At 45.5% G+C, this 25,174-nt stretch overlaps 1 protein-coding gene across 4 annotated transcripts in view; it reads right to left on the minus strand.

Annotated features, from left to right (window-relative positions):
- Window positions 1-25,174, minus strand: part of WDFY4 (WDFY family member 4) — a 173,296-nt gene that overhangs the window by 80,131 nt on the left and 67,991 nt on the right. For all 4 annotated transcript variants that reach the window (XM_060275113.1, XM_060275114.1, XM_060275115.1 and 1 more), the window contains exons 30-39: window positions 24,620-24,789; window positions 22,810-22,935; window positions 21,120-21,281; window positions 20,383-20,565; window positions 18,640-18,760; window positions 17,101-17,258; window positions 13,899-14,128; window positions 11,589-11,683; window positions 10,205-10,396; window positions 8,354-8,490 (exon numbers count right to left, since the gene is read on the minus strand). In XM_060275113.1, the coding sequence (XP_060131096.1) occupies window positions 8,354-8,490; window positions 10,205-10,396; window positions 11,589-11,683; window positions 13,899-14,128; window positions 17,101-17,258; window positions 18,640-18,760; window positions 20,383-20,565; window positions 21,120-21,281; window positions 22,810-22,935; window positions 24,620-24,789 (1,574 nt within the window). The remainder of the gene's footprint in view (window positions 1-8,353; window positions 8,491-10,204; window positions 10,397-11,588; window positions 11,684-13,898; window positions 14,129-17,100; window positions 17,259-18,639; window positions 18,761-20,382; window positions 20,566-21,119; window positions 21,282-22,809; window positions 22,936-24,619; window positions 24,790-25,174) is intronic.

The raw sequence follows: 25,174 nt of genomic DNA on the forward strand, positions 1-25,174 counted from the left end.
TCCAGTTGACACTGGCCGGCATCCAGCTCTGACCAGCATCACCTCTCCAGGAAGCAAACTGTAAAACACTGATGGAAGCCATTATAGTTGGCTTGTTTTGCTTGCTTGAAGCATCATTAAGCTCGTAATCGCAGTTGCGGCCTCACAAAACTATTACATAACTCATACCCAACTCCCATAAAAACTGACCTAGAAAGTGGAAGAATCCCTCACCAAGGGCCTGGGCCAGCAGGCAGAAGTCAATGAGCCAGGAGTCTCCTTCACGGCTTAGCTCTGCACGTAAACCCTCTCTACCGATCAACATACAAGCACAAAGCTATATGGAAGCCACTTCCCTGCGGTGGCGGGATCCTATACTGCTGGAGACTGTTGGAAACATTCAGGTATGTTTAACGATCGGTAGTGTAAGGCAGCTACTAGGAAAAGCAATGCTGATATATTTCCTTTACCAGGAAGGAATCCCAAGTGAATGGCATTTTTTATCAGAGGGCAGATTAGGTAGCCAATAGTCTTGTGTGGAAGCAGGCAGGGGTGGATCTGCTATGAAACTAGTGAAGCTTTAGTTCTAGGTCTATAATCCTGGGCCCCAGAAACAATTTTATCAGACCCTCCAAATGTCCCTATTTTCCAGGGACAGCCCCCGATTTCCATAAGGCGTCCTGGTTTCTGATTTGATCCCAGAATGTTCCACTTTTCCTTTAGGACGCCCCTATATTCATCGGAGAAATGTTGCAGACTATTCTTTAGTCCACATTGCTTTTTTTCACCCCAAATGGATCTAGTAGACCCAATTTGAGTCACATGACTCAATTTGATTAATTTCTTGTTGCATATATTTCAACAATCCCGCAGTTTGAGGGTCAGGTGTTGTAAAGGTTGTTGCAAACAACCCCACTGAAGAAGATGACAGTGTTCTGAATATGTTCAGAACTTTAAAACACAGTCGCACCATGTTCATTCAACTTCCAAAACGTTCAGAAACCAAAGCACGGCTTCTGATTGGCTGCAGGAAGCTCCTGCAGCCAATCGGAAACCGCGGAAGCCCCGTTGGACATTCGGGTTCCAAAGAACATTTGCAAACCGTAACATTCACTTCTGGGTTTGCGGCGTTTGGGAGCCAAAACATCTGAATACCAAGGCGTTTGGGATCCTAGGTACAACTGTAATTGTTTAATTCACATCCTATCATTTACGTGAGTATATGGTTAGTACAGATCTTTTCTAAATTTGTTGTTGTTGTTGTTTAGTTGTTTAGTTGTGTCCGACTCTTCGTGACCCCATGGACCAGAGCACGCCAGGCACTCCTGTCTTCCACTGCCTCCTGCAGTTTGGTCAGACTCACGTTCGTAGCTTCGAGAACACTGTCCAGCCGTCTCGTCCTCTGCTGTCCCCTTCTCCTTGTGCCCTCCATCTTTCCCAACATCAGGGTCTTTTCCAGGGAGTCTTCTCTTCTCATGAGGTGGCCAGAGTATTGGAGCCTCATCTTCAGGGTCTGTCCTTCCAGTGAGCACTCAGTGCTGATTTCCTTAAGAATGGATAGGTTTGATCTTCGTGCAGTCCATGGGACTCTCAAGAGTCTCCTCCAGCACCATAATTCAAAAGCATCAATTCTTCGGCGATCAGCCTTCTATATGGTCTAGCTCTCACTTCCATACATCACTACCGGGAAAAACATTGCTTTAACTATACGGACCTTTGTCGGCAAGGTGATGTCTCTGCTTTTTAAGATGCTGTCTAGGTTTGTCCTTGCTTTTCTCCCAAGAAGCAGGCGTCTTTTAATTTCGTGACTGCTGTCACCATCTGCAGTGATCAAGGAGCCCAAGAAAGTAAAATCTCCCACTGCCTCCATTTCTTCCCCTTCTATTTGCCAGGAGGTGATGGGACCAGTGGCCATGATCTTGGTTTTTTTGATGTTGAGCTTCAGACCATAATTTGCGCTCTCCTCTTTCACCCTCATATTATTGTAATAAAAGTAGTTTCACACACCCACCCTGTGTGATTATGCAACTTTGTTACTTGAATGGTTTTTAAGCTGTTCTCCATAACAGCTGAATGCAAAAAAAGAAGATCTTTCTTTCTTTTTGCTCTTTGGGTACAGTCACAGAGCGAGTGATTCTGTTTTTGCACTTTCATTAAACATCTCATTCTCACTGCCGCTCATAATAGGGATCAAATGCTCATTTTGTGTTTCAACAGACTGCAGCTCCAACCATTAGAGCGTCTCATGTAAACTTAGCGCCTTAACCCTCTAGGAGGCTAATGCACATTGCCAACTGCACTTCATTCCAGGAACCCCCACATGGTTGGGGAATAGCAAGACAAATGAAAATCCTGGTTTCTCTACCCCATCTCTCTCCCCCCCCAACCCCCATTCCAACCAGCTACACTTAGAAAGCAGCAACTGCCAGGAAGAGAAACCACAGTCACGGAGCCTCAATGTGACCTTGTGGCAAAGCACTTCATGGAATATCACACAGAGAAATGAATGGAAGACAATCAGAGCACAGGCTGGGCATTCCTAAGATTGACTGTGGGTGGTAGACAGTGAAGAAAGGGGCCATATCTGCTCTTGCACAATTCCCATTCAGTGAGAGTTTGTGCAAGGAGAACTTTGTGATAAATTGCGGCCAATATAAATGCATAGCTGCATGAGATGACACATGAGAGCGCTTGGACTAAAATTGTCAGCCAAAAGCTTTACTTTTCTGGTTTATCACCACAACAGTTATTGACACCGGGCTTCGGTAAAGCAAATAATTTAATTAGACAGTGCCTATATGAAATCGAGTGACAGAATAATCTGGCCACAATCAGGAAATTCTGTCCGGGGTATGATTACAGTATTTTCCACCTCTGGCACCCTGTTTGAGAAATTTAACAATTCCAAAATACAGACGCGCTTTCACTTTTGCAAGATTGAATAGGCTGCCTTTGGCTGAATTTGAGGGTTGATTTCAAAAAATTCCACTGGGAAAACAGTTACGTCCCTGTGGAGATGGCAGTATTGAGCCCATGGCTCATGTGTTTCTGGCTTGTACTCTTTATAAAGATTTGAGGAGTGAGGATATTACCTCCCTATTATTGTCCATGCCAGGTTACTCAAACATTCATTCTGTGTCCTTTCTTTTAGCAGATCAAGATGATCAGGTGACAGCAAAAACTGCAAGGTTTTTAGTGGGGGTAATTAGAATAAGATCTATTATTTGATTATTCATGTAAACCCCCAAATGTATTTTCTATAGTTAAGTTTCTACCTCTATCTTCAGTGCATTTTATTTTATTTTATTGCTAGGGCTAGTGGCTGATGCAAATAAAGATTCTCCTGATTCCGATTCATTTGATGACATAAGATTCAAGGCCACCCTCAGACACAAGAACCTCAAGGCCAAAGTCATATTATGAAACGTCTAGGTAACATGTCGCTAGACCAACATATACGTGCCTGCGGTCTCTGTGTGTGAGCAATGGTGTCACAGATTAACATATATTTCACTAATACAAACCGGAGACGCCTTCCTGGACTCACAAAACCCACCCAGCTCAGTAGCTTCACATAATTTGCCTGCCTTTTGCTACATCACAGCGTTCTATTTGCAAGCTAGTTATCAAAGCAGGCATTCATGTTGCAAAGGGGAAAGAGTTTAATATACATCATTAATAGCAAATTGTCTGGTTTCACTGAAGGAAAGAAGAAAAAAAAGAGGGTTGCCATGAGCAGTTTTGAAATGAATATCAAAACTTCCCTTGTGTATTTAATGCCATGCTAATTTACATTTTAATTACTTAAGAAATCAAAGCATTTGTTGACAGTGGAACATAATGTCAGCTTCATAGTGCACTGTTGGTAGATGCTTAATGAACTTAATTAGATAATTAGTGATGTTAATTATCCTTCTATTATGAAGATAAAGACGTTACACAAATGATGCACAGAAATATAATTATATGTTTGCTTGTTTGGCTCTTGAAAGAATAGAAATAGCAGAGCAAACATAATGGTAAGAGAAAGTCTCAAAAGGGATTTTGACATGTACAACCTGCTTGCTTTAGCTGCTACAGAACCCCATGTCTGGAAAGGGCTTTGGTAGACCGTTCCTTAACACAACATGAACAGCAGAGCAATCCTAAAAAGGTAAAGGACCCCTGGCAATTAAGTCCAGTCGCAAACGACTCTGGGGTTGCAGCGCTCATCTCGCTTTACAGGCCGAGGGAGCCGACGTTTGTCCGCAGACAGTTTTTCTGGGTCATGTGGCCAGCATGACTAAGCCGCTTCTGGTGAACCAGAGCAACGCACGGAAACACCGTTTACCTTCCCGCCGGAGCGGTACCTATTTATCTACTTGCACTTTGAGGTGCTTTCGAACTGCTAGGTTGGCAGGAGCTGGGACCGAGGAATGGGAGCTCACCCCGTCGCAGGGATTCGAACCACCGACCTTCCGATCAGCAAGCCCGGGGGGCTCAGTGGTTTAGACCCCAGCGCCACCCGTGTCCCTAGAGCAATCCTAAGAATGTTCAATTAGACGGCTCACTGAGCTCAGTGGCGTTTGCTGTCCAGTTTCTACTGGCATGATGCTGAGCATCACAGGAGTTAAGTTGTCGTATATGATCTGACCAACAAACAACGCTTCCATGTGCACAAAGAGGCTGACCCAGGGGGGGTGGAAGCAGGGGAGGGGAGAGGCAGCATCTCTGCCCCACCCCAAGGCTCCGATGCGCGAGGCAGGATAGCCTGGTGTAGCGCCGCCAGGCCTAGCCCTCCCGGCCCCCGGGGATCAGGCCTGAACTGGGGGCAGAAGCACCGGTGAGGAGGAGAGAGGCAATGGCAGCATCTCTGTGCTCCACTGGGCTCTGTGTTGAAGCTTGAACAATGGCCTGCCACCACCAGGCTGTGCACTCCCAGGTCAGGCTTCCTGCGATTTGGAAGCGATGGAGGGAGAGGCAGCAGCAGCAGCGTCCCTTTCCTGCTGCCCCTCTCCCTGGCTGGGCTCCTGCGTGTGAGGGAGCTCTGGAGACCCATGCTCCCTCTGCACCCTTTGTGTGTGCACCCCCAGGCGTGCCTGTCCGCCCCGGGTGGCAGTAAGGTAGGCTACGCCACTGGGATAACCAGCCTCATATAACCAACATGGTTAAGTCTAATTAATACTCGAAGGGGTTAACGCCATAGAGTAAGGTGTCCTGTATCACTTCCCAGCATCTTGGGAGGAAATAGGTAATCAAGCCTATTGTTGTATTCTGTCTAGCCAAAAAGCTCAGTGTGTGAAGAGGTTTGAGCTGGTTGCTCCAGCTCAACTGCATGGATCTCACCAGGCACTCTGTACCAATAAGCTGGGAACTTTTACCACTTTGTAACTAAGCTACGTTTTACTGCCTGTGCAACTTTTCTGACTGCTGTATGGAAAAGCACATGAATCTGACCTTTGGAAAATTTGTAAGTAAACCATTCTTTTAACTTACCAAATCCATATTTTGAAAGGAAGCGCTTGACACTCACATATTAATTTCCCTCTTTAAAAAGTAGCCAAAAACTGAACAAAACTCAATCACTAAATGAGTTCCTGTTTCTGCTCCTTTTCTGCCTGAACAACATTGATTGATTTACCGCTGGCCACTGGTTAAGCCATGGTGTTTGACTTAAATTGAGTCCTAGTCAAATAGCCATCCTCACACTCGGCTAATCTCTTTGCAAAGTGCACCAGAGCTAAAAGAAGGTCAGGCCTGGCCTTAGGGGAGACACTTAAGCCATTTTGCTTTCATGCAAAGTAAGTCTGCACCCATTTGTGTATCTCACTACCACAGAGACAATCTCTAGCAAGTACCATTGTCCACTGCAGAGCAGGCCAGCCTGCCTGAGAAGCACATAAACACACAACTGCCTGGAGCAGGGAAAGAGGGAAAGATTTGGAAACTTGGTTCCGTGTCACACTAGAAAGCACAATTTATCAGATTCGGAGCTGTCAGGCGCTGACATGATAAAGAATAACACAAAATGAGTAATGTCCCAGAACCCAGCTCTTCCTTTAATTATGAGCCTCTCCCTTTCAGCGAAGAAAGACAGAAGATGCAGAAACACCAATTTCATGCACTTGTGCCTGAATAATGTCTCTGCGCTGCCTTTTCCAGATGGCAACCTTTTCTGCTGCAAGAACTAATGATGTGGGCATATTTAGGGGGAAAACCAATAACAGTCTTTAACCTTCAACAGCAAAAAAGCATGTTGTACAAAGCGTTCCTTGGGATGCATTAACAAATATCAATTACTTTGCTCACTGAGGTGCAATCAGCTGTAATAATCAAAATTAATTTTAAGAAATAATTAAACAGACCCCAAGGCAAATAGTTGGTGCCAGCACTCAATTGTATCATGGACTCACAGCACACCTGGAAGCGAGTTGCTCAACAAAAGGAGGCAAAGGACAAGCCTTGAGCCTTCTTATTAAACATTTGCTCTGCTTTGCAGTGCTGGAGATAAAAGCCACCCAAATTATGCCCAAATTATGCTGATAACAAATATATTTCAACTCAAGATGTTAGCAGACAGAGAGCGAGTGGACGACGACCTCAGTGTCAGAAGAGATGACTTTTTCTCCCACGCAACTCCCAGTCAAGCCTCTCTTAGCCCCACGAATCGCTGCCTCCTTTGCATTTTTAGGCCCTCCACATTTCCTATCTTTCGTTTTCAACTCAAAACGGCAAAATTGGCCACAAATAAATAATGGGAATGGGGTTTTTAATTTAATGTGGAATTTTAATAGCACATTGTTAGGAGAAGGCAGAGGTACAGTTGTACCTACAATCACTGAGTGGGGTATTAAGAGCTGGGTTTAACTGGATGGGAGTCTGGGAAGAGAGAAAGAAATCTGAGGAAAATCAACTTTCGAGATAAATTCTTCTGTTGAAGATTGGATGGAGTGGTTGAATTGTTACGAACTTGGCATAAGCCACATCGGTGTAGATTATACCGATGGCCCAGTATACCTGAAGGAGCGTCTCCATCCCCCTCGTTCAGCCTGGACACTGAGGTCCAGCTCCAAGGGCCTTCTGGCGCTTCCCTCACTACAAGAACTGAAGTTACAGAGAACCAGGCCTTCTTGGTGGTGGTGCCCGCCCTGCGGAACGCCCTCCCATCAGATGTCAAGGAAATAAACAACTCTCCGACTTTTATAAGACATCTGAAGGAGACTTGTTTAGGGAAGTTTTTAATCTTTGATGTTTTATAGCATTTTTAATATTCTGTTGGGAGCCACCCAGAGTGGCTGGGGAAACCCAGCCAGATGGGCGGGCTATAAATAAAAAATTATCATTACAGTGGTACCTCAGGTTAAGTACTTAATTGGTTCCGGAAGTCCGTACTTAAATTGAAGCGTACTTAAACTGAAGCGAACTTTCCCACTGAAAGTAATGGAAAGTGGATTAATCTGTTCCAGGCGATGAAAAACACCCCCTAAAACAGCAATTTAACATGAATTTTACTGTCTAATGAGACCATTGATCCATAAAATGAAGGCAATAATCAATGTACTGTGCTATAAAATAAATAAGACAGTATTGTAGGTGAAAAAAAAATTAACATTTACAGTGGTACCTCGGGTTAAGTACTTAATTGGTTCTGGGGTGCCATTTGCACCCCCCAAAGTACTTAATCCGAGTGGTGGTAGTGCGTGTGAGCGAAGCGCCGATAGAGTGCTTCTGCGCATGCGCGAAGCACGCAGATCGCTTCTGCGCATGCACGCGTGGTGGAACCTGGAAGTAAACACTTCCAGGTCCGCGGAGTACTTAAACTGAAAGTACTCAAACCGAAGCGTACTTAAACCGAGGTATGACTGTATTATGAGGTTTTTTTTAAGAACTTGAGAACAAATAAAGCTGAAACAGAACAGTCTTCATTCTTACGTTGGGTTTTATAAAAGTTTGACAGTTTAAAGAGGAAATTAATAATTGTTTAGCAATTCTTAAAATGTATGGATATGAAATATGGGATATGTGTCCTGAATATTTTTGATATGTTGTAAAAAAAAGAAGTAAAATTCTAGAAACAAACAAAAAGTAGCAGATGCATTCTGAGGTAAAGCTAGTCTGGTTTTTTTATCCTGGGTGAAGTCTCTAGAGGGAGGCCATTGAGGCTCGCAGCCTGTGTTTGTGTGTGTGTGTGAGGGGGAGAGTGTGTGTGTGTGTGCAGAAATACACTTGGGGGTACCAAACTGGGTCTTTGACCCGAGTGAAATAAAGCCTACTTTTGCCCCTGCTTTACCACCCTGCTGTGATGCCAGGCACTTGCCAAGGCCCTTTGAGTTTTGTTTTTTCTTACCAGATGCCTTGCCCAAAGCCTAAGATTTGTTTAGAAGATGCATGTTACCTGCATTTTGTATCCCGTCTGCTTAAGGTTCTGGCTGGGGGTCAGTTTCACCGCTGAAGACAAGCTTCCGCTCCAAGAACGCGGCTTGTCTGAAGGCTGAGCTGGAACCTTGCTCTGGGGAAATTTCTTCTCTGACGCTAAAGACAAAGGAGAAGAAGCAGTTGTTGAAACCAAAGCAGGCAAAGGTTTCTACAAGTTAGGAAATACGTCAGAAGGTACAAAGAGCATGAACCAGGTATGCACATGGGATATACGGCAAGTTGAAAGCATGTCCTCATGAGTTTAAAAGTCCTCCTCTCTCCCCAGTTCTACAGGTGTGGTGGAGGCGACCTAGCAAAAAATTATCAATGAAAAAAATCCCCGGTATTTTTTCTACATAAGTCATTATAGTAACTTTGGCATAAAACCCAAATAAGATGGCAAATGTGGATGGTCACATACCAGCCCCTTAAGGTACATTGGGTTTGGGACAGTCCTTCCATTACCAATCAAACACTCATGTGTGCTGGTTCTTTTAAATCAAGAAAAAGACAGACAGACAGAAACCACAGGGGAGTGGGGGTCCTGAATCCTGTTCTTGTGAACATTTACTTATACCCTCACTGTTCATCCCGGACACTAAGATCTAGCTCCAAGGGCCTTCTGGCAGTTCCCTCACTGCGCGAAGCGAAGTTACAGGGAACCAAACGGACGGCCTTCTCAGTAGTGGCACCCGCCCTGTGGAATGCCCTCCCATCAGATGTCAAGGAAATAAACTACTTGACAAGAAGAAGAAGAAGAAGAAGAAGAAGAAGAAGAAGAAGAAGAAGAAGAAGAAGAAGAAGAAAAGTTTGGATTTGATATCCCGCTTTATCACTACCCGAAGGAGTCACAAGGGGCTAACAATCTCCTTTCCCCTCCTCCCCCACAACAGACACCCTGTGAGGTGGGTGGGGCTGAGAGACTTCAGAGAAGTGTGACTAGCCCAAGGTCACCCAGCAGCTGCATGTGGAGGAGCAGAGACGTGAACCCGGTTCCCCAGATTACGAGTCTACCGCTCTTAACCACTACACCACACTGGCTCTCTTTTAGAAGACATCTGAAGGCAGCCCTGTTTAGGGAAGTTTTAAAGGTTTGATGTTTTATTGTGTTTTTAATATTCTGTTGGGAGCCGCCCAGAGTGGCTGAGGAAACCCAGCCAGATGGGTGGGGTATAAACAATAAATGATGAGGATGATGGTTACTGCAGCCTAGAAGAAGTCAATGGCTGTAGAAAATGGCACCAGCCACTTAGGAGCATAGCTGCCAAGTTATCCCTTTTTTACAGGGATTTTCCCTTATGCTGAATAGGCTTCCTCGCGAGAAAAGGGAAAACTTGGCAGCTATGCTTAGGAGGCCAAATGCAGCCAGGGAATGGGGCTTAATGTGCACTGCTCAATGTGGTCTTAAACTTAATCTGCATCTTGGTCTTAATCCAGGATCCTGACTTTGCCTTAGTTTTGCGTTCATTCCCAAACTCTGGGTCTATCAGTCTTTGCCTTGCTTGGGCCACCAGCTCCTTTGGGTGGTGTAAACTGAAATGGATCAGGCGATTGCCTGCTTGGAGAAAGCCATGTGACTCTCAGAGAGCCAGCAACGGGTGACCATTGGGGGGGGGGACACATCCTGTCAGCTGACCTAATTTCCACGAACTTTCGTGAGGGGAAGATCAATGGTCTATCCTGCCTTCTGATCACCAGGCAGCAAAATGTCACGGCAAAGTTTACAAGGTGCTATCAAAGGGTATCATGACAGCTCTTCAAGTCATTAAAAAGAAACACATTCTGTGAAGTTGATTCTGTTAAAAGCTTTGCGTGACTCAAGAGCAGAGACCTAGGTAATGCCTCCAAGCCTTTCTCATGATTTCTTCCCAGAAAGGACTCATGTCGGTCATCTTCACTTGCTCAGCACTGTCTGCTGTCTCTGTGGAGAGAGACATCTTGTAGGCATCTTCCAAATCCTTTCTCCTTTGAGAGAGAAGTTGAATCCAGATGGCTTCGGTTGCCTTCCAGATGTCTTGCTGAACTAGAAACAAAGAAAAATGGGGAAAGTGTTTGGTGGGAGAAGGTGACATCAGGAAGCAAGCTAATTACCATACCCCTTCTAGACTTACCTTCCATGTCCCGGACTGCAGAATCCGGGACTGGCAGCCGTGTGACACTGGAAGTTGCGTTGACGTAACTTCCGGTGTCGCCCCGCCCATCTATGGGCACCAAAAATGGCCGCCGCCGGCTTCAAAAGTAGCTTCTACGCATGACCGGAAGTGCGTCGACGCAACTTCTGGTGTCGCCCCGCCCATCTATGGGCACCAAAAATGGCCGCCGCTGACACCGGAAGTCATGCATAGATGTGACTTTTGAAGCCAGCGGCGGCTATTTTTTGTGCCCATAGAAGGGCAAATGAGAAAAAATGGCCGCCGGCAGGAGAAAATAACGGAGAAAAACGGGAGACGAACTGATACGGGGGACCCCCGGAAAAGGTAAGTAAAAAACGGGATTTCCCGGGGGAAACGGGGTACTTGGCAGCTATGCTTCTAGAACTGGGGCTTAGGACAACTATTGCTATCAGCTTGGCTGAGCTTCCAGACAAATCAGCTCCAATTTATGCAACTGGCCCTGCCTCCCAACAGTGCGGATAGGTTAACTGGGGTTTGGTGGGAACCCCCAATGACGAGCACAGGGAGGGGGGCAGCCCAACCAGCTGGTGAGTCCCACATAGCCTGAGATGCTCTGCGCGGTCCCGCAAGGAGCAGACACAAGGGAAGGTGTGAGCATTCATTGTCATAGTGTGGCAAGCTTTCGGAGGAACACAGTGTAACACAGTGCTACCCTAAGAGAATCCCTATTATTTGTATGCATTAAAAAGGTAAAGGGACCCCTGGCCATTAGGTCCAGTCGCGGACAACTCTGGGGCCGCGGCGCTCATCTCGCTTTACTGGCCGTGGGAGCGGCGTACAGCTTCCAAGTCATGTGGCCAGCATGACTAAGCTGCTTCTGGTGAACCAGAGCAGCGCACGGAAATGCCGTTTACCTTCCCGCCGGAGGGGTACCTATTTATCTATTTGCACTTGACGTGCTTCTGAACTGCTAGGTGGGCAGGAGCAGGGACCGAGCAACGAAAACTCACCCCGTCGCGGGGATTCGAACCGCCGACCTTCCGATCGGCAAGCCCTAGGCTCAGTGGTTTAGACCACAGTGCCAGCCGTGGTATACATTACCATTCTTTAAAGCAGAGTTATCATCCATCCTCCCCTCCAGGAAAATACGGGAATAAGACATTGCTCTCTGCTTTGCTTCGTAGTTTTCTGGATCGCTGCAGTAAACAGAGAGAGGCATGGCATGACTGAATGAACGTTTGGTTACAGTTATTGAGGGCGGGGGGAGGGACCAACCAGATCACAGATCAGCGGAGGAACACATGCAAAACATCACAGAGTTGGTTCTTTGTGGGACAGGCTGAGCAAAACCATGCACAGTCTATGCCATAGAACTGTATAAGGGCTTTTGCACGCTAACCTTTCTTCCATGCTCTCTTGGCGCATGCCATTCGGGGCAGGCACACCCTCCGTCCTCCGCGATCCAGTGAGGGAGACCCCTTGGGCCGCTTCCCGGGCAGCAAAGGAGGTCCCTAGTCTGAACATGCTGCCCACGAAGTGGATCCTGCCTAGTCACTCAATTGGCCAATCGTGAGTGGGCATGGGGGCAGGCCACTGCCAAGGGGGAGGGTTCAGCCTGCTCTCTGGGCACATAAGGAAGGCCCATGGCTTGCCTTAGCATCCACTTCTTTGTTGCATCTCCCACCCTCCCTCTCTATCTGGCTAACACGTGTTCCTTTGCTTGACCTTGCTATGGCACGGCCAACCTTATTTCCTCCAATAAAGGGTTAACTGCACTGATGCCGTGTGATTTATTGCTGACCTGCTCCTGACACATATTATCCTGCCCTTCTACGGCAGCCCAGTACTCCAGGCAGGTTGCAACAGCTACAACAAGAGAAATGTAAATGAAATTAGGAAACAGCCACTGCACTGTAAAATAAAAACAGAGGCGAGAGCAGTGGGTCAAACAGCTTAAAAATAGGGATCAGTCTAAAAAACTCAGCCCAGGCGGTCAAGTGGCAAGGAGTTCCCCAGCTCCTAAGGGCTCCTGAGGCACAAGCCATCTCGGGTTTTAAAGATAAGCACCAGCACCTTGGATGGTGCCTGGTAACCAGTACAGTCGCTGGGCTCATTCATACTTCCTTACCAGTCACAAGTCCACGGTTTAAAGCTCTGTATATGAGTGGGTTTGTGGTTTTTTTGGTCCTGGCACTTTCCCTGGGGAAACCTACATTTTTCCGCTGAACCAGAGCAAATAGCAATCGCTGGCAAACCCAATTGCTGTTTGCTTTGATTCAGCTGTAAAATGCAGGTTTTCCTGGGGGAAGCGATTGGACAAATAAGGGGGGGAAAGCAAGTGCTTGGACATGGAGCTTAAAGCCCAGACCTGTGCTTAGAACATAGCTGCCAAGTTATCCCTTTTTTAAAGGGATTTTCCCTTATGCTGAATAGGCTTCCTCGCGAGAAAAGGGAAAACTTGGCAGCTATGGCCTAGAAATGCGGCACAAAAGGAAATCTGGACGAGCCCATTGTAATATACCAATGCTATTTTTCTAGAAAGAGAGGTTCCAGAGCTCACCACGAACTTCTCCCTTGTTCATGGCAATGGCTCCCACCTGAGAGGTGCTGGGGCCAAGCTCCTGTGAGCTCCAGATGGGGGGGGGGACGGGGACGCCCTGGGTGTCACAAGGGTGGGCACCAATCAGCACCCTTGCCGTCACATGTATTTTCAGCCATCTGAAGTTCCCAGATATTCTGCAAGAGCACACTGCAATAATCCAGTCTGGATGTGACTAAGGCATGTGTGTCCCCATAGCCAGGTCTGGCACACCTCGCCTTTGAAAGGAAGAGACAGCAGAATTTCCACTCTCTCGCCTGTCCTCCAGCGGAAGCCGCTAACAAGGTTTATCAAAAGAGTATAAGGAATACTACCTCACAGGGCCGTCTTTAGCAGATGCGGCACCGGGGTGCAAATATCCACCCAGCGCCCCCCAAATTACCATGCAGTGTTGGGGTAGCCATAGCTGCACATTGCCAGCCATCGGGGGAACTCTCCCCCAGGCTGCTGCGGGATAGCGATCCCCACAGAGGCTTGGGAGTGAAGTCGCGCCCCTCCCAAGCCTCCTTGGGAGGAGAGCGATCCCCGCAGAGGCTTGGGAGGGAAGCGACGCGCCCGCCAGCCATATGCTTGGTGGGGCGCAGCTTCCATCCTAAGCCTCTACGGGGATCGCTCTCCTCCCGAGGAGGCTTGGGAGGGAAGCTGCATGCCTGCCAGCCTTATGGTTGGCAGGGCGGAGCTGGCGGGCGTGCAGGGAAAGGGGAGGCCACCGGCAAAGCTACAGAGCTCCCCCACTTGCTGGGGCGCCCCTGAGAGGCCGGCACCCTGGCGTGACGCCCCACTAAGCTCTATGGGAAAGACGGCTCTGCTACCTCATGGGCCTGAGTTGCAACAGGCAATACAGAAGGCAGATGGTGAAGTCCAAGCTAGAGTTGTGCGTTGCAAAGATGACGTCCCACTGCTGCTGTAGAGTCTGAAGGACACTGAGCAGCCTCTGCTGATCGGGAAGGGAAGTAGATAGGTAGAATAGAATGGCTCGGTTCAAGCTGCTGTACAGAATGCTTAGGACGGCTTCCTTGTGGAGAAAACCCTTTTCTGTGACCTGGCAGAAGAAAATGTGAAGCATCAGAATGCAGCAGATCAGGGTCTGAGCATAAAGCAGGCATGGCCAAACTGGGCCCTCCAGATGTTTTTGGAACTACAATTCCCATCATCCCTGACCACTGGTCCTGTTAGCTAGGGATGATGGGAGTTGTAGTCCCAAAACATCTGGAGTGTCAAGTTTGGCCATGCCTGCCATAAAGCCAACTTTCCTTTGGATCTAGTTCCAGCATCTAAGATTCTGGCCTTAGTACATAGAGGACCCCTTTTTGCATGGAGCCCAAAAAATAAGTCCAATAGCCTTTGACTTGTTACTGAAAATGCCTTCTTGTTCAAGGTGGAAGCAGGCATGTTCCTCTAGGTTGTCAAACAACTTCATCATCATGTAGATTTGTTTGCTCCTTGTTTATCACTCAATGACTTGTGTTTTGCTTGTTCAGGACCGGAGTGTCTCTCACACCCAGTGCTTTTTTTCTGGGGGTAGCCATACCCCTATTTTGTGAATCGAATGGGAGAAGAAACTAAAAATTTCTTCTCTAGCACGGTGATTCGTCAGTTCCATTGCTACCCCCGATGGCGGCCTTATTTCCTGTCACTGTGTTTCCCGAGTCTCAGACGGAAGCAAGTGTTTAATGTGTGAAGCAGGAGTTAAAATCTAGCACGGTGGAGGACTCCCTGGTCCTGAATGGGGTAACTGTGCCCCTGAAGGACCAGGTGCGCAGCCTGGGAGTCATTCTGGACTCACAGCTGTCCATGGAGGCGCAGGTCAATTCTGTGTCCAGGGCAGCTGTCTATCAGCTCCATCTGGTACACAGACTGAGACCCTACCTGCCTGCAGGCTGTCTAGCCAGAGTGGTGCATGCTCTGGTTATCTCCCGCTTGGACTACTGCAATGCGCTCTACATGGGGCTACCTTTGAAGGTGACCCGGGAACTACAACTAATCCAGAATGCGGCAGCTAGACTGGTGACTGGGAGCGGCCGCCGAAACCACGTAACACCGGTCTTGAAAGATCTACATTGGCTCCCAGTACGTTTCTGAGCACAATTCAAAGTGTTGGTGCTGACCTTTAAAGCCCTAAATGGCTTTGGTCCAGTATACCTGAAGGAGCGTCTCCACCCCCATCGTTCAGCCCGGACACTGAGGTCCAGTACCGAGGGCCTTCTGACGGTTCCCTCGTTGCGAGAAGCCAAGTTGCAGGGAACCAGGCAGAGGGCCTTCTCGGTGGTGGCGCCTGTCCTGTGGAACGCCCTTCCATCAGATGTCAAAGAGAAAAACAGCTACCAGATTTTGAGAAGACATCTGAAGGCAGCCCTGTTTAGGGAGGCTTTTAATGTTTCATTGTTTTATTTCATTTTTCTGTTGGAAGCCGCCCAGAGTGGCTGGGGAAACCCAGCCAGATGGGCGGGGTATAAATAATAAATTATTATTATTATTATTATTATTATTATTATTATTATTATTATTCAGTTTCATCCATTTACTGTATTTATTTTTCCCGATTTGAACTAAAAAATGGTGATTATCTTGAGTCAAAACGAGAGTACCCCTAAACATTTTTTAAAGGAAAAAAAGCACTGCTCACACCCATCTTGAAAAGGGTATTTAAGGACTTGTGGGGAGGGGACAGAGACTTGGGTGAAACTGCATACAGTGGAGACATGCCTGCCCATTATTTGTCACCATGAAGCCCTCGTAAGAATAATAGACTGAGTTGGAAGATACATGAAGGGCCATCTTTTCCAACCCCCTGCAATACCATCACCACAGCTTTTAAAAAATCCACGACAGGTGGCCATCCAGCCTCTGTTTAAAGACCTCTGAAGATGGATACCTTCTGAGGTAGTCCATTCCACTGTTGAACAGCTCTTGCTGTCAGAAAGTTCTTCATAATGTCGAGTCAGAATCTCCTTTCTTGTAATTTGAATCAACTTATTTGGGTGCTACACTCTGGAGCAGTGAGGGAAACAAGCTTGCTCCATCTTCCGTGTGACAACCCTTCAGATGTTTGAAGATAGCTATCACATCAGTACTCCATACCTGAGAGTAAGCTGAACCAGCTACAACATGAGTAGGCAAACTAAGGCCCAGGGGCTGGATCCGGCCCAATCGCCTTCTAAATCCGGCCCGCGGATGGTCCAGGAATCAGGGTGTTTTTACATGAGTAGAATGTATCCTTTGATTTAAAATGCATATCTGGGTTATATGCGGGGCATAGGAATTTTTATTATTATTTTTCAAAATTAGGTGGCCCCCCACAAGGTCTGAGGGACAGTGGACCAGCTCCCTGCTGAAAAAGTTTGCTGACCCCTGAGCTAGAAGAAAGGATGCCTAAAACCTATCCTCGCTTCATTTTTGCTTTTTAAGAGTCACAGGTAGAAGCCGGGCATGCATTTGATTTGCAAAAGAGTGTAAACAGAAATGTGGAATGTGGTCTAGCCACCATAGCTGCCAAGTCTCCTGTATTCCCCGGGAAACCCCCGTTTTTCCAGCTGTTCCCAGCCGAAAAAACTGATTTTTTTGTTTTTCCCCGGTTTATTCTGGCGCGGCGGCCATTTTGGAACTGGGCGGAACATGCTCAGAAGCGACTTTTGATGCCGCTTTGCCCAGTTCCAAAATGGCGGCAGCGCTACTTCCAGTCTGCTACTTCCGGTCCAGTCCCTTATTTCTCAGTCCGGAACTTGGCAGGTATGCTAGCCACTTCACTGTTTATGATATGGGACAGCAGAAAGCTGTTGTCTTTCTGCCCCACTGATTTTGGTAAGATGCATAATTGGGTGTGCATCACCTCTCTTGTGCGGGAGTTTCTGTAAACAATCACTGTTTCCCCCGTACAAATAGACTGCACCAGAATATAATCAGAGAGCTGTCAAAACTCCTCCCATGGAAATTAAATTTGATAGAACGAAGTTCCGGGATAATATTCTGCATTCTTTAGAACTGCATTGGAAAGTAAGCAAAGTAGCCCCTTACCACGATCACTTGCTCTGCAAGGAAAAGAATCACTTTTCTAGGGTCAGCGGCAAACATTCCTGCATAAAGCTTCTCTACCAGCTTCTGGGTAAAATAGGAAATGTTCACGAGAAATGAAGGCACGGCCGACTCCGAAACATTTTTGGCATCACCGTTCCCTGCAAGGTAGAAAAGAGGGTTTCCATTTCTGTAACATAGTGGATAGAAAAGCGGACAAGGGTGTGGAAAACAGCAAGTTTATCTTGCTGATGTACCCAGGAGTGTTAGATCATTAAAGAGCCAAACTCATCCCCTAGACGCAAGCTGCTCATTGGCAACTGGGAACTTGCGCTTCTTACATGACTCCCTGTGTTAAGGGATGTTTCCCTATGGCATAGGTCCTATGGCCATGCTAGCCAGGGTCTAAAAAGAAACCTCTTCTAGACCATTTGCTCCCAATGGCTTTGCTAGACAAAAATTATATCGTGCTAGGTTAATGATTTGAATAGTGGGACTCTGCAAATAACCTCCATCCACCATGCTGGAATCCTCACCCCACAAAAAAAAAAAGTATTGCCAGACAAAATCTGGCAATACCCATGGGTGGCAAGGAGAAAGTCATTTGTTTGTTTGTTTGTTTGTTAGAGGCTGAATTACAATTATAAGTTCAAGTGCTTTTAAATTCAGCTCAGAAAATATATCCAAAACGTATTTTTTAAATATGCATCTTGGGTTACGATACATTTAGAAATTCATGCACTGAGATAAAATGCCAATTTAAATACCGTATGCGTTTTGTGAGGAAACACATTTTAAAACACACGATGGATACAAACTATCGTACATATTTTCTGTATAAAAATAATAATAATTCACAGGTTAATGAGGAAATGTGACAGAACGGATATATGAACCCACGTGAAAATGACACAGCCCAGAAATATTGACTTTGCTCATTCCTAATCCATACAGTAGTCATTGCCACATCTGGTGAAAACAAATCCCATGAATATTTTGTGAAGTAGCACTTCCTTATGTCTGTCCTAAATCTTCAGCCTGTCATTCATTGGACTATCCTGAGTTCTAGAGGGGGGAAATGTCACTCAAATGCACTTTTTCTGTGCTCCCTCTCTATACATTTTACATTTACAGGGCAAAAGCGCTAAGCACCTTTTTTATAGACAGGATATTGGTAATATATGTTGAGTGATCATGAGCACTCTTGCTTCAAAGAACATAAGAAATGTCTTGCTGGACCAGACCAAGGCTGGATCTAGACACATCCAAAAAATGTTTCAGGAAAACATGTGGGAAATCACATCGCCGAAAGAAGGAACTCCACAGCGCCATCTGGCGTCACAGTGTTATAATGCATTTAAAACGCTTTTTAAATTTTATTTTACTAATGTAGCTGAGTCCCAAGTCTACTGAGTCCCGGAAGACTCCTTGCACCACCAGCTGGTCTGGTTCTGGTCCACTTGATGTTGGCCAGTGACCCATAGTCTTCCTACCTTCTTTCTTCCCATATATGGAGTAGACCTAGCTACTTGTCACACTCACCTTGTGTGTTTGATGCCTCCCCATCATCTTGGCCAATTATGTAGAAGATATCTATGATGGACAGTAATAGCTCTGTCTGGAAGCACCTCTTCTGCTCAGCGGTGGCGTTCTCTTCTGAAGCCTGCACAGCAATAACAGCAATCATCAGCATCTGCAGGAAACACCGGTAAGCCAGACCCTAAAGAGAAATCCTGTTACCAGCCAGGAGTCTCCAATGAACTTTTAACGACGAATCTTCAAGCCCATTCGGCAGACTTTACATTGCATGTTTGTGGATGGAGCCCCAGTTCATGTGAAAAGAGCAGGGGGGAAATGGTGGGGGAGCTTGAAGCACCCCTTTTCCTGTCTACTGCACTTCAGGGCTCTGCTGGTTAGAAGCCCAGTATACCTGAAGGAGCGTTTCCACCCCCATCGTTCAGCCCAGACACTGAGGTGCAGCTCTGAGGGCCTTCTGGCGCTTCCCTCCCTGCGAGGGAACCAGGCAGAGGGCCTTCTCGGCAGTGGCACCCGCCCTGTGGAAAGCCCTCCAATCAGATGTCGTGCTCAGAGAGAAGAGTTGGTGGAAGAAGATTGGAAGAAATTCAAAGTTTATTTAAGAAATAATTGCAATATTGGAAATGTTCAATATAAGATTTGGAAGTATAGGGATTTTGTAGAGGAGGATTTGTAGAGGTATTGTAGTATATTAAGATTTAGATATAAGCGCTAAATAAGAATTGAAATGTTGTTAAGGAATTAATAAGAGGTGAAATTTGTTAGTTAAGGTAAAAAATAAGATGATTGAAGTATGATATAGAAATTAATAAGGATGATATGCAATGAAATGCAGCAAGGAGGGACTTGAGGAAGCCAACAATGTCAGGACATATGAATGATAAATAAGGTTGTTTTTCTTTCTTTTTTCCTTTTCCTTTTTGTATTTTGCATTTTTGTGTTTTATGTGATTTTTTTGTATTCTTGTATTGTTGTATTTTTCATGTTCTCTCTCTCTCTCTCTCTCTCTCTCTCTCTCTCTCTCTCTATATATATATATATATATATATATATATCAGTTTTATAAAACTAATAAATATATTTGAGGGTGGGAAAGATGTCAAGGAAATAAAAACTACCTGACTTTTAGAAGACATCTGAAGGCAGCCCTATATCAGGAAATGTTTAATGTTTGATGTTTTATTGTGTTTTTAATATTCTGTTGGGAGCCTCCCAATATTATTATTATAAAGTAATACTGCTACTGACAGGGACCTGCCCCACTTGACCATCAGACAGGAACACTACAGACCGTTGGCTAGTCTACACTTCAACCCGGACAATAAGATCTTGCTCCGAGGGCCTTCTGGCAGTTCCCTCACTGTGAGAAGTGAGGTTACAAGGAACCAGGCAGAGGGCCTTCTCAGTAGTGGCGCCTGCCCTGTGGAGCGCCCTCCCATCAGATGTCAAGGAAATAAACAGCTATCTAACTTTTAGAAGACATCTGAAGGTAGCCCTGTTTAGGGAAGGTTTTCTTTTTTAATGTTTCATGTTTTATTAGGTTTTCATAATGCTGGAAGCATTATGGGAAGCCCAGTCAGATAGGCAGGGTACAAATAATAAATTGATGATTATTATTAGCCGTGGATTCCAGCATCCCATGGGATTCTACTCCAAACAACTCCCCCCCTCCTCCCCTTTAACCCCTTGTCATCCTACAAAGAACACAGCATCAAGGGATGGATGCTATTTTTGTCATATGGATCTGACCTCAAGAAGTAACTCCAAGGGGTGCCACTGTCTCTCAGCAGAGAAAACGAGCATTTTTTCCATCAGGAGGAGGCGTAGGAAGTCCCACACTTGTTTCCTAGCAGGGTGCAGGGAAGCGGAAAAGGCATCATTTTTCTTACTGTCAGAGTCAGTCACCAGGCTGTCGGAAGGTGAAATCCTGCCCTGCGGAAAGAGAAAAAGGAGCAGCAAGTGACATTCTTCAAACAGTATTTTGGACTGGGTAGTGGCATTCATTCTTGACTTCTCATAGAAAAGGGTGGTGCAGAAAATAATAATAATAATAATAATAATAATAATAATAATAATAATAATAATAATAGTCTTAGTCATAGTCAGTACAATGCATTATATCATTAACAATTGGATACTTTTATTTAATATTTTAGCAGATCTGAGGCTAAGCACTGCATACATTAAAAACTAGCAGCAACAGAAATGAAAAACTGTTATACATTAAAGTCCTATCAAAAGAAAAGTGTCATCAGTTTCTAACAGAAAAAGACACACAGAGATGGATTTCGATGGGAAGGGCATGATCCAGACTTGGATCCTAGTGGAGGGGGGCCCATGCTAGGATCGTGACCCTCACTCTGGCCATATGTTTAGCAAACAAAACAATCCTGCACTTAAGGGCACAGATACGTGATTATTGCTCATGTCAACAGCCGCTACGTCGCTGTCTTCTGAGGGACAGAATCAGCACAATAAGTTTATACCTGAGATATTGCAGAGGGAAAGATGACCAGGGCCAAGGCTTGGAGGAAGTCAGAGTTGTACCAAAGGGGATCCTCGGAGTATTTGTGATATACGAGGTAGATGAACTGCATAGTGTGCCCTGGGTAAGTGATCTCCCAAGAATCTTCTGTATCTGCTGGAGCCTGGATACAAACATAGGATTTATCTGTTAACATACAGATTCAAGAAGCCTTTAACCCAGCGTGAGAAGTCTCTGTTGCAGGCCTTATTATTAATTATTATTAATATTAATATGCCACCCATCTGACTGGGTTGCCCCAGCCACTCTGGGCAACTTCCAACAAATGAAAACATCAAGCATTGCAAAACTTCAAACACCTGCCTCCGGGGTCATTTTTGCAAAGTCACATCACATGATTGACAATCAAAGTGACCAATGGAGGGTTGGACGCTTTTTGACCTGGCCCTCTGGCCAAGATACAGTTCCCCATTCCTGCTTTAACTAACATGGCGGCTTCTTGGTCACGTCCAACTTATGGCAGTGGCAGTTTTCATCCACCCTGTGCCAATTTCTACCTGTTTCCGTTTGAGCCAGTCATGTGCTCATGCTAGGATCAGTTTAGATCAGGGATGGGGAAGCATGTGATCCTCCAGATATTTTTGGACCAACTCCCCCGACAAGTGCGGCAAAGTTGCTAGGATTTCACGCTTCTTGTTCTGGTGATTACTCCATAATAATAACAACTCCTGTGTGACTTCCAACAGAATATTAAAAACACAATAAGACATCAAACATTAAAAACTTCCCTAAACAGGGCTGCCTTCAGATGTCTTCTAAAAGTCAGGTAGTTTTTATTTCCTTGACATCTCACGGGAGGGCGTTCCACAGGGCGGGAGCCACTACTGAGAAGGCCCTCTGCCTGGTTCTCTGTAATCTCACAACTCACAGGGAGGGAAGCGCCACAAGGCCCTCGGAGCTGGACCTCAGTTTCCGGGCAGAATGATCGGGGTGGAGACGCTCCTTCAGGTATACTGGGCCATTTAGGGCTTTAAAGGTCAGCACCGACACTTTGAATTGTGCTTGGAAACGTACTGGGAGCCAATGTAGGTCTTTCAGGACTGGTGTTATATGGTCTCGGCGGCCACTCCCAGTCACAAGTCTAGCTGCCACATTCTGAATTAATTGTAGTTTCTGGGTCACCTTCAAAGGTAACTTCACTTTGCCTGACTCCCGAATGTCAACCATTTGGCAGTCTTCCCCTCCCCACTACAGCATGGGTGTTTTGCCCTCAAGCACCTCCCCCCCCCAACCTAACCAATTCTAGCCTGCAACATTCCCAGTACAGCGCCATAGCTGCCAAGTACCCCGTTTTCCCCGGGAAACCCCAGTTTTTACTTACCTTTTCCTGGTGGTCCCCCGTATCACTTCATCTCCCGTTTTTCTCCGTTATTTTCTCCTGCCGGCGGCCATTTCCCCCCCTGATTTGCCCTTCTATGGGCACAAAAAATGGCCGTCGCCGGCTTCAAAAGTTGCATCTACGCATGACTGGATGTGCGTAGACGCAACTTTCGGTGTCGGCAGCGGCCATTTTTGTGCCCATAGGTGGGCAGGGCGACACCGGAAGTTACGCCGACGCAACTTCCGGTGTCACACAGCTGCCGGACCCGGATTCTGCAGTCCGGGACTTGGAAGGTAAGTACAGCGCTCACCTGTTTCACTATGGACTTCACCATCTCGAGCAGCAGAACCGCTCCTTCCGGGCACAGCCCAACTCTGGCCACAGCATCCTTACAGTGGTTGTACAACAACCATTGTAACATTGAGTCCAAATCTGCCTGAAAGAAGGGTTTACTGTGAATCTACAGGAGGACGACTTGCTTCTGTGTCTAAACGCGACAGCTACATATTCCTCCACCCAACAACCAAACTGCTAAGTTTTGACATACGGGGTAGTGAGTATGGAGGAAGTCTCGAATTTTATAATAGGGATGCTTCCAAAATTCTCATTACATTCTGAAGTTCCAAATCACCTCGTCGTGCTTCCAAATCGAAACCAACATCAACAAGGTTTTTGAAATTGCATTGCTATGCGCTGCTGTTTTGCTGCTGTTATTGGTGGTTTGGTTCTATTATTTTTATGTAAATTGTACTTGCTTTAATTGTGACATTTTTTGAAATCCACCCTAGGACCGCTTGGAGAAAAGCAGTCTGTTAAGTACTAACACTGCTGTGCAGAACACTGTGCTTTGCTCACTTGGTCATGGCTGTCAATTCCTCCAGTTTATTCATGTCTTCTCTCCCTCCTTGCATTTCCACATTGCACATTAATTACTGCAAAAAACCCTCCATGATTGGCTTTATTAAGAGCCTTCTCTGTGTAACGTTTTACTGAGCAGGGCTAGACTTATGCAGATCACACCAAAATAATCTTGATGCAACCATACGTAGAACTACAAAATTGCTTTTGTGCAGAATATACACACAGCATTGACTGATGTCCTGAAATTAGTGAGATCAACATTCTGGCATAATTATCAGACAGGTCCGTTTTTCATCTAATATGGAGAAATGTTACTTTTCTTTTTTTTAAAATAAAATAAAATAAACTTTATTGTTTTCGAAAGGCAATAATTACAATCAAATAAAAATATACAGCCATAACATTGTTGTTACAGTTGTCTTATTTTCCCTTCCCACACCTCCCTCCTTCCCCGCTCTATTCCCTCCCTCTTCCCTGTCGACTTCTCAAACTTTTCTAAGCTTATCCCCTTTTTTCCCATATGTGTTCTATTTTTTTTACATACCTTACTCTTATACCTTACTCTTATATTGCATTTATTTTCTTTAAATTCTTTAAATTCTATCAATTCTTTATATTCTATCAATTCTTCATATTCTATCAGTTTTGTTATTTCTACATCATTATTTCTACATAGAACCTTTAAATATCTGATATGAGATTTGGTTTCTCTAATTTGTCCTTTATATAATCTGTGAATGGTTTCCATTTTTTTTTATTCTTCTAATTTTATTCCTTTAATTTCTTCATATTTTATCGACAGATTATAATAATTAAATAATTTTTGTTGCCATTCTTCTTTGCTTGGAACATTTGTGGCCTTCCAAATTTTTGCAATCAATAATCTTGCAGCAGCTACAGCATAATTTATACAACATCTATCATTAGGTTTGATATTGTCAGGTATCATTCCTAAAAGAAATAATTCGGGGCATTTCTTGAATGAACATTTCAGAATTTTCTTTAGCTCTTTATAAATCACCTCCCAAAACACCCTGATTTTGTTGCAATTCCACCACATATGGATATATGAGCCAATTTCTTTATTGCATCTCCAACATAAATAACTGGTCCCTGGGTAAATTTTAGCCATTTTGGCTAAATGCCATCTATTTTGCATCTTCAATAAATTTTCCTTTAGATCGTAATTTGGCGTAAAATTTGAATCTCTTTTCCATAAATTTTCCCATTTTGAGAAATGTTACTTTTCAAGAACCTACCTTGGTTTCATCTGGTGGCTCAAACACTGGGGTGGCCAAAAACAGTCCTGACAGAAGGAAGTAGATCTCAGGGACATGAACGAACTTGCTCAGGAATGTTTTGAGCTCTGCAAATCCAGGCAGCAGGTATGGGTTGTACTCAGGGGTATGGGGGCAGCTCTTTAAATTATCTAAATCAAATAATAACAACAAGAAAAATAACGCTCTCCCATAGCTGCCAAGTACCCCGTTTTCCCCGGGAAACCCCCCGTTTTTTCATACCATTTCCCGGCGGTCCCCCGTATCACTTCGTCTCCTGTTATTCTCCCTTATATTCTCCTGCCGGCGGCCATTTTTCTCTGCTTTGCCCATCTATGGGCACCGAAAATGGCCGGCGCCGGCAGCCGCGTCTACACATGTCCAGAAGTGCGTAGACGTGACTTCCGGTGTCGGCAGCGGCCATTTTTGGTGCCCATAGATGGGCAAAGCGACACCGGAAGTTGCGTCTACGCACTTCCGGACATGCGTAGACGCGACTTCCGTTGCCGGGGGGCCGGCCATTTTTGGTGCCCATAC

Source organism: Zootoca vivipara, chromosome 5, assembly GCF_963506605.1.
Source record: "Zootoca vivipara chromosome 5, rZooViv1.1, whole genome shotgun sequence".
In the NCBI taxonomy this organism is placed as follows: domain Eukaryota; kingdom Metazoa; phylum Chordata; class Lepidosauria; order Squamata; family Lacertidae; genus Zootoca; species Zootoca vivipara.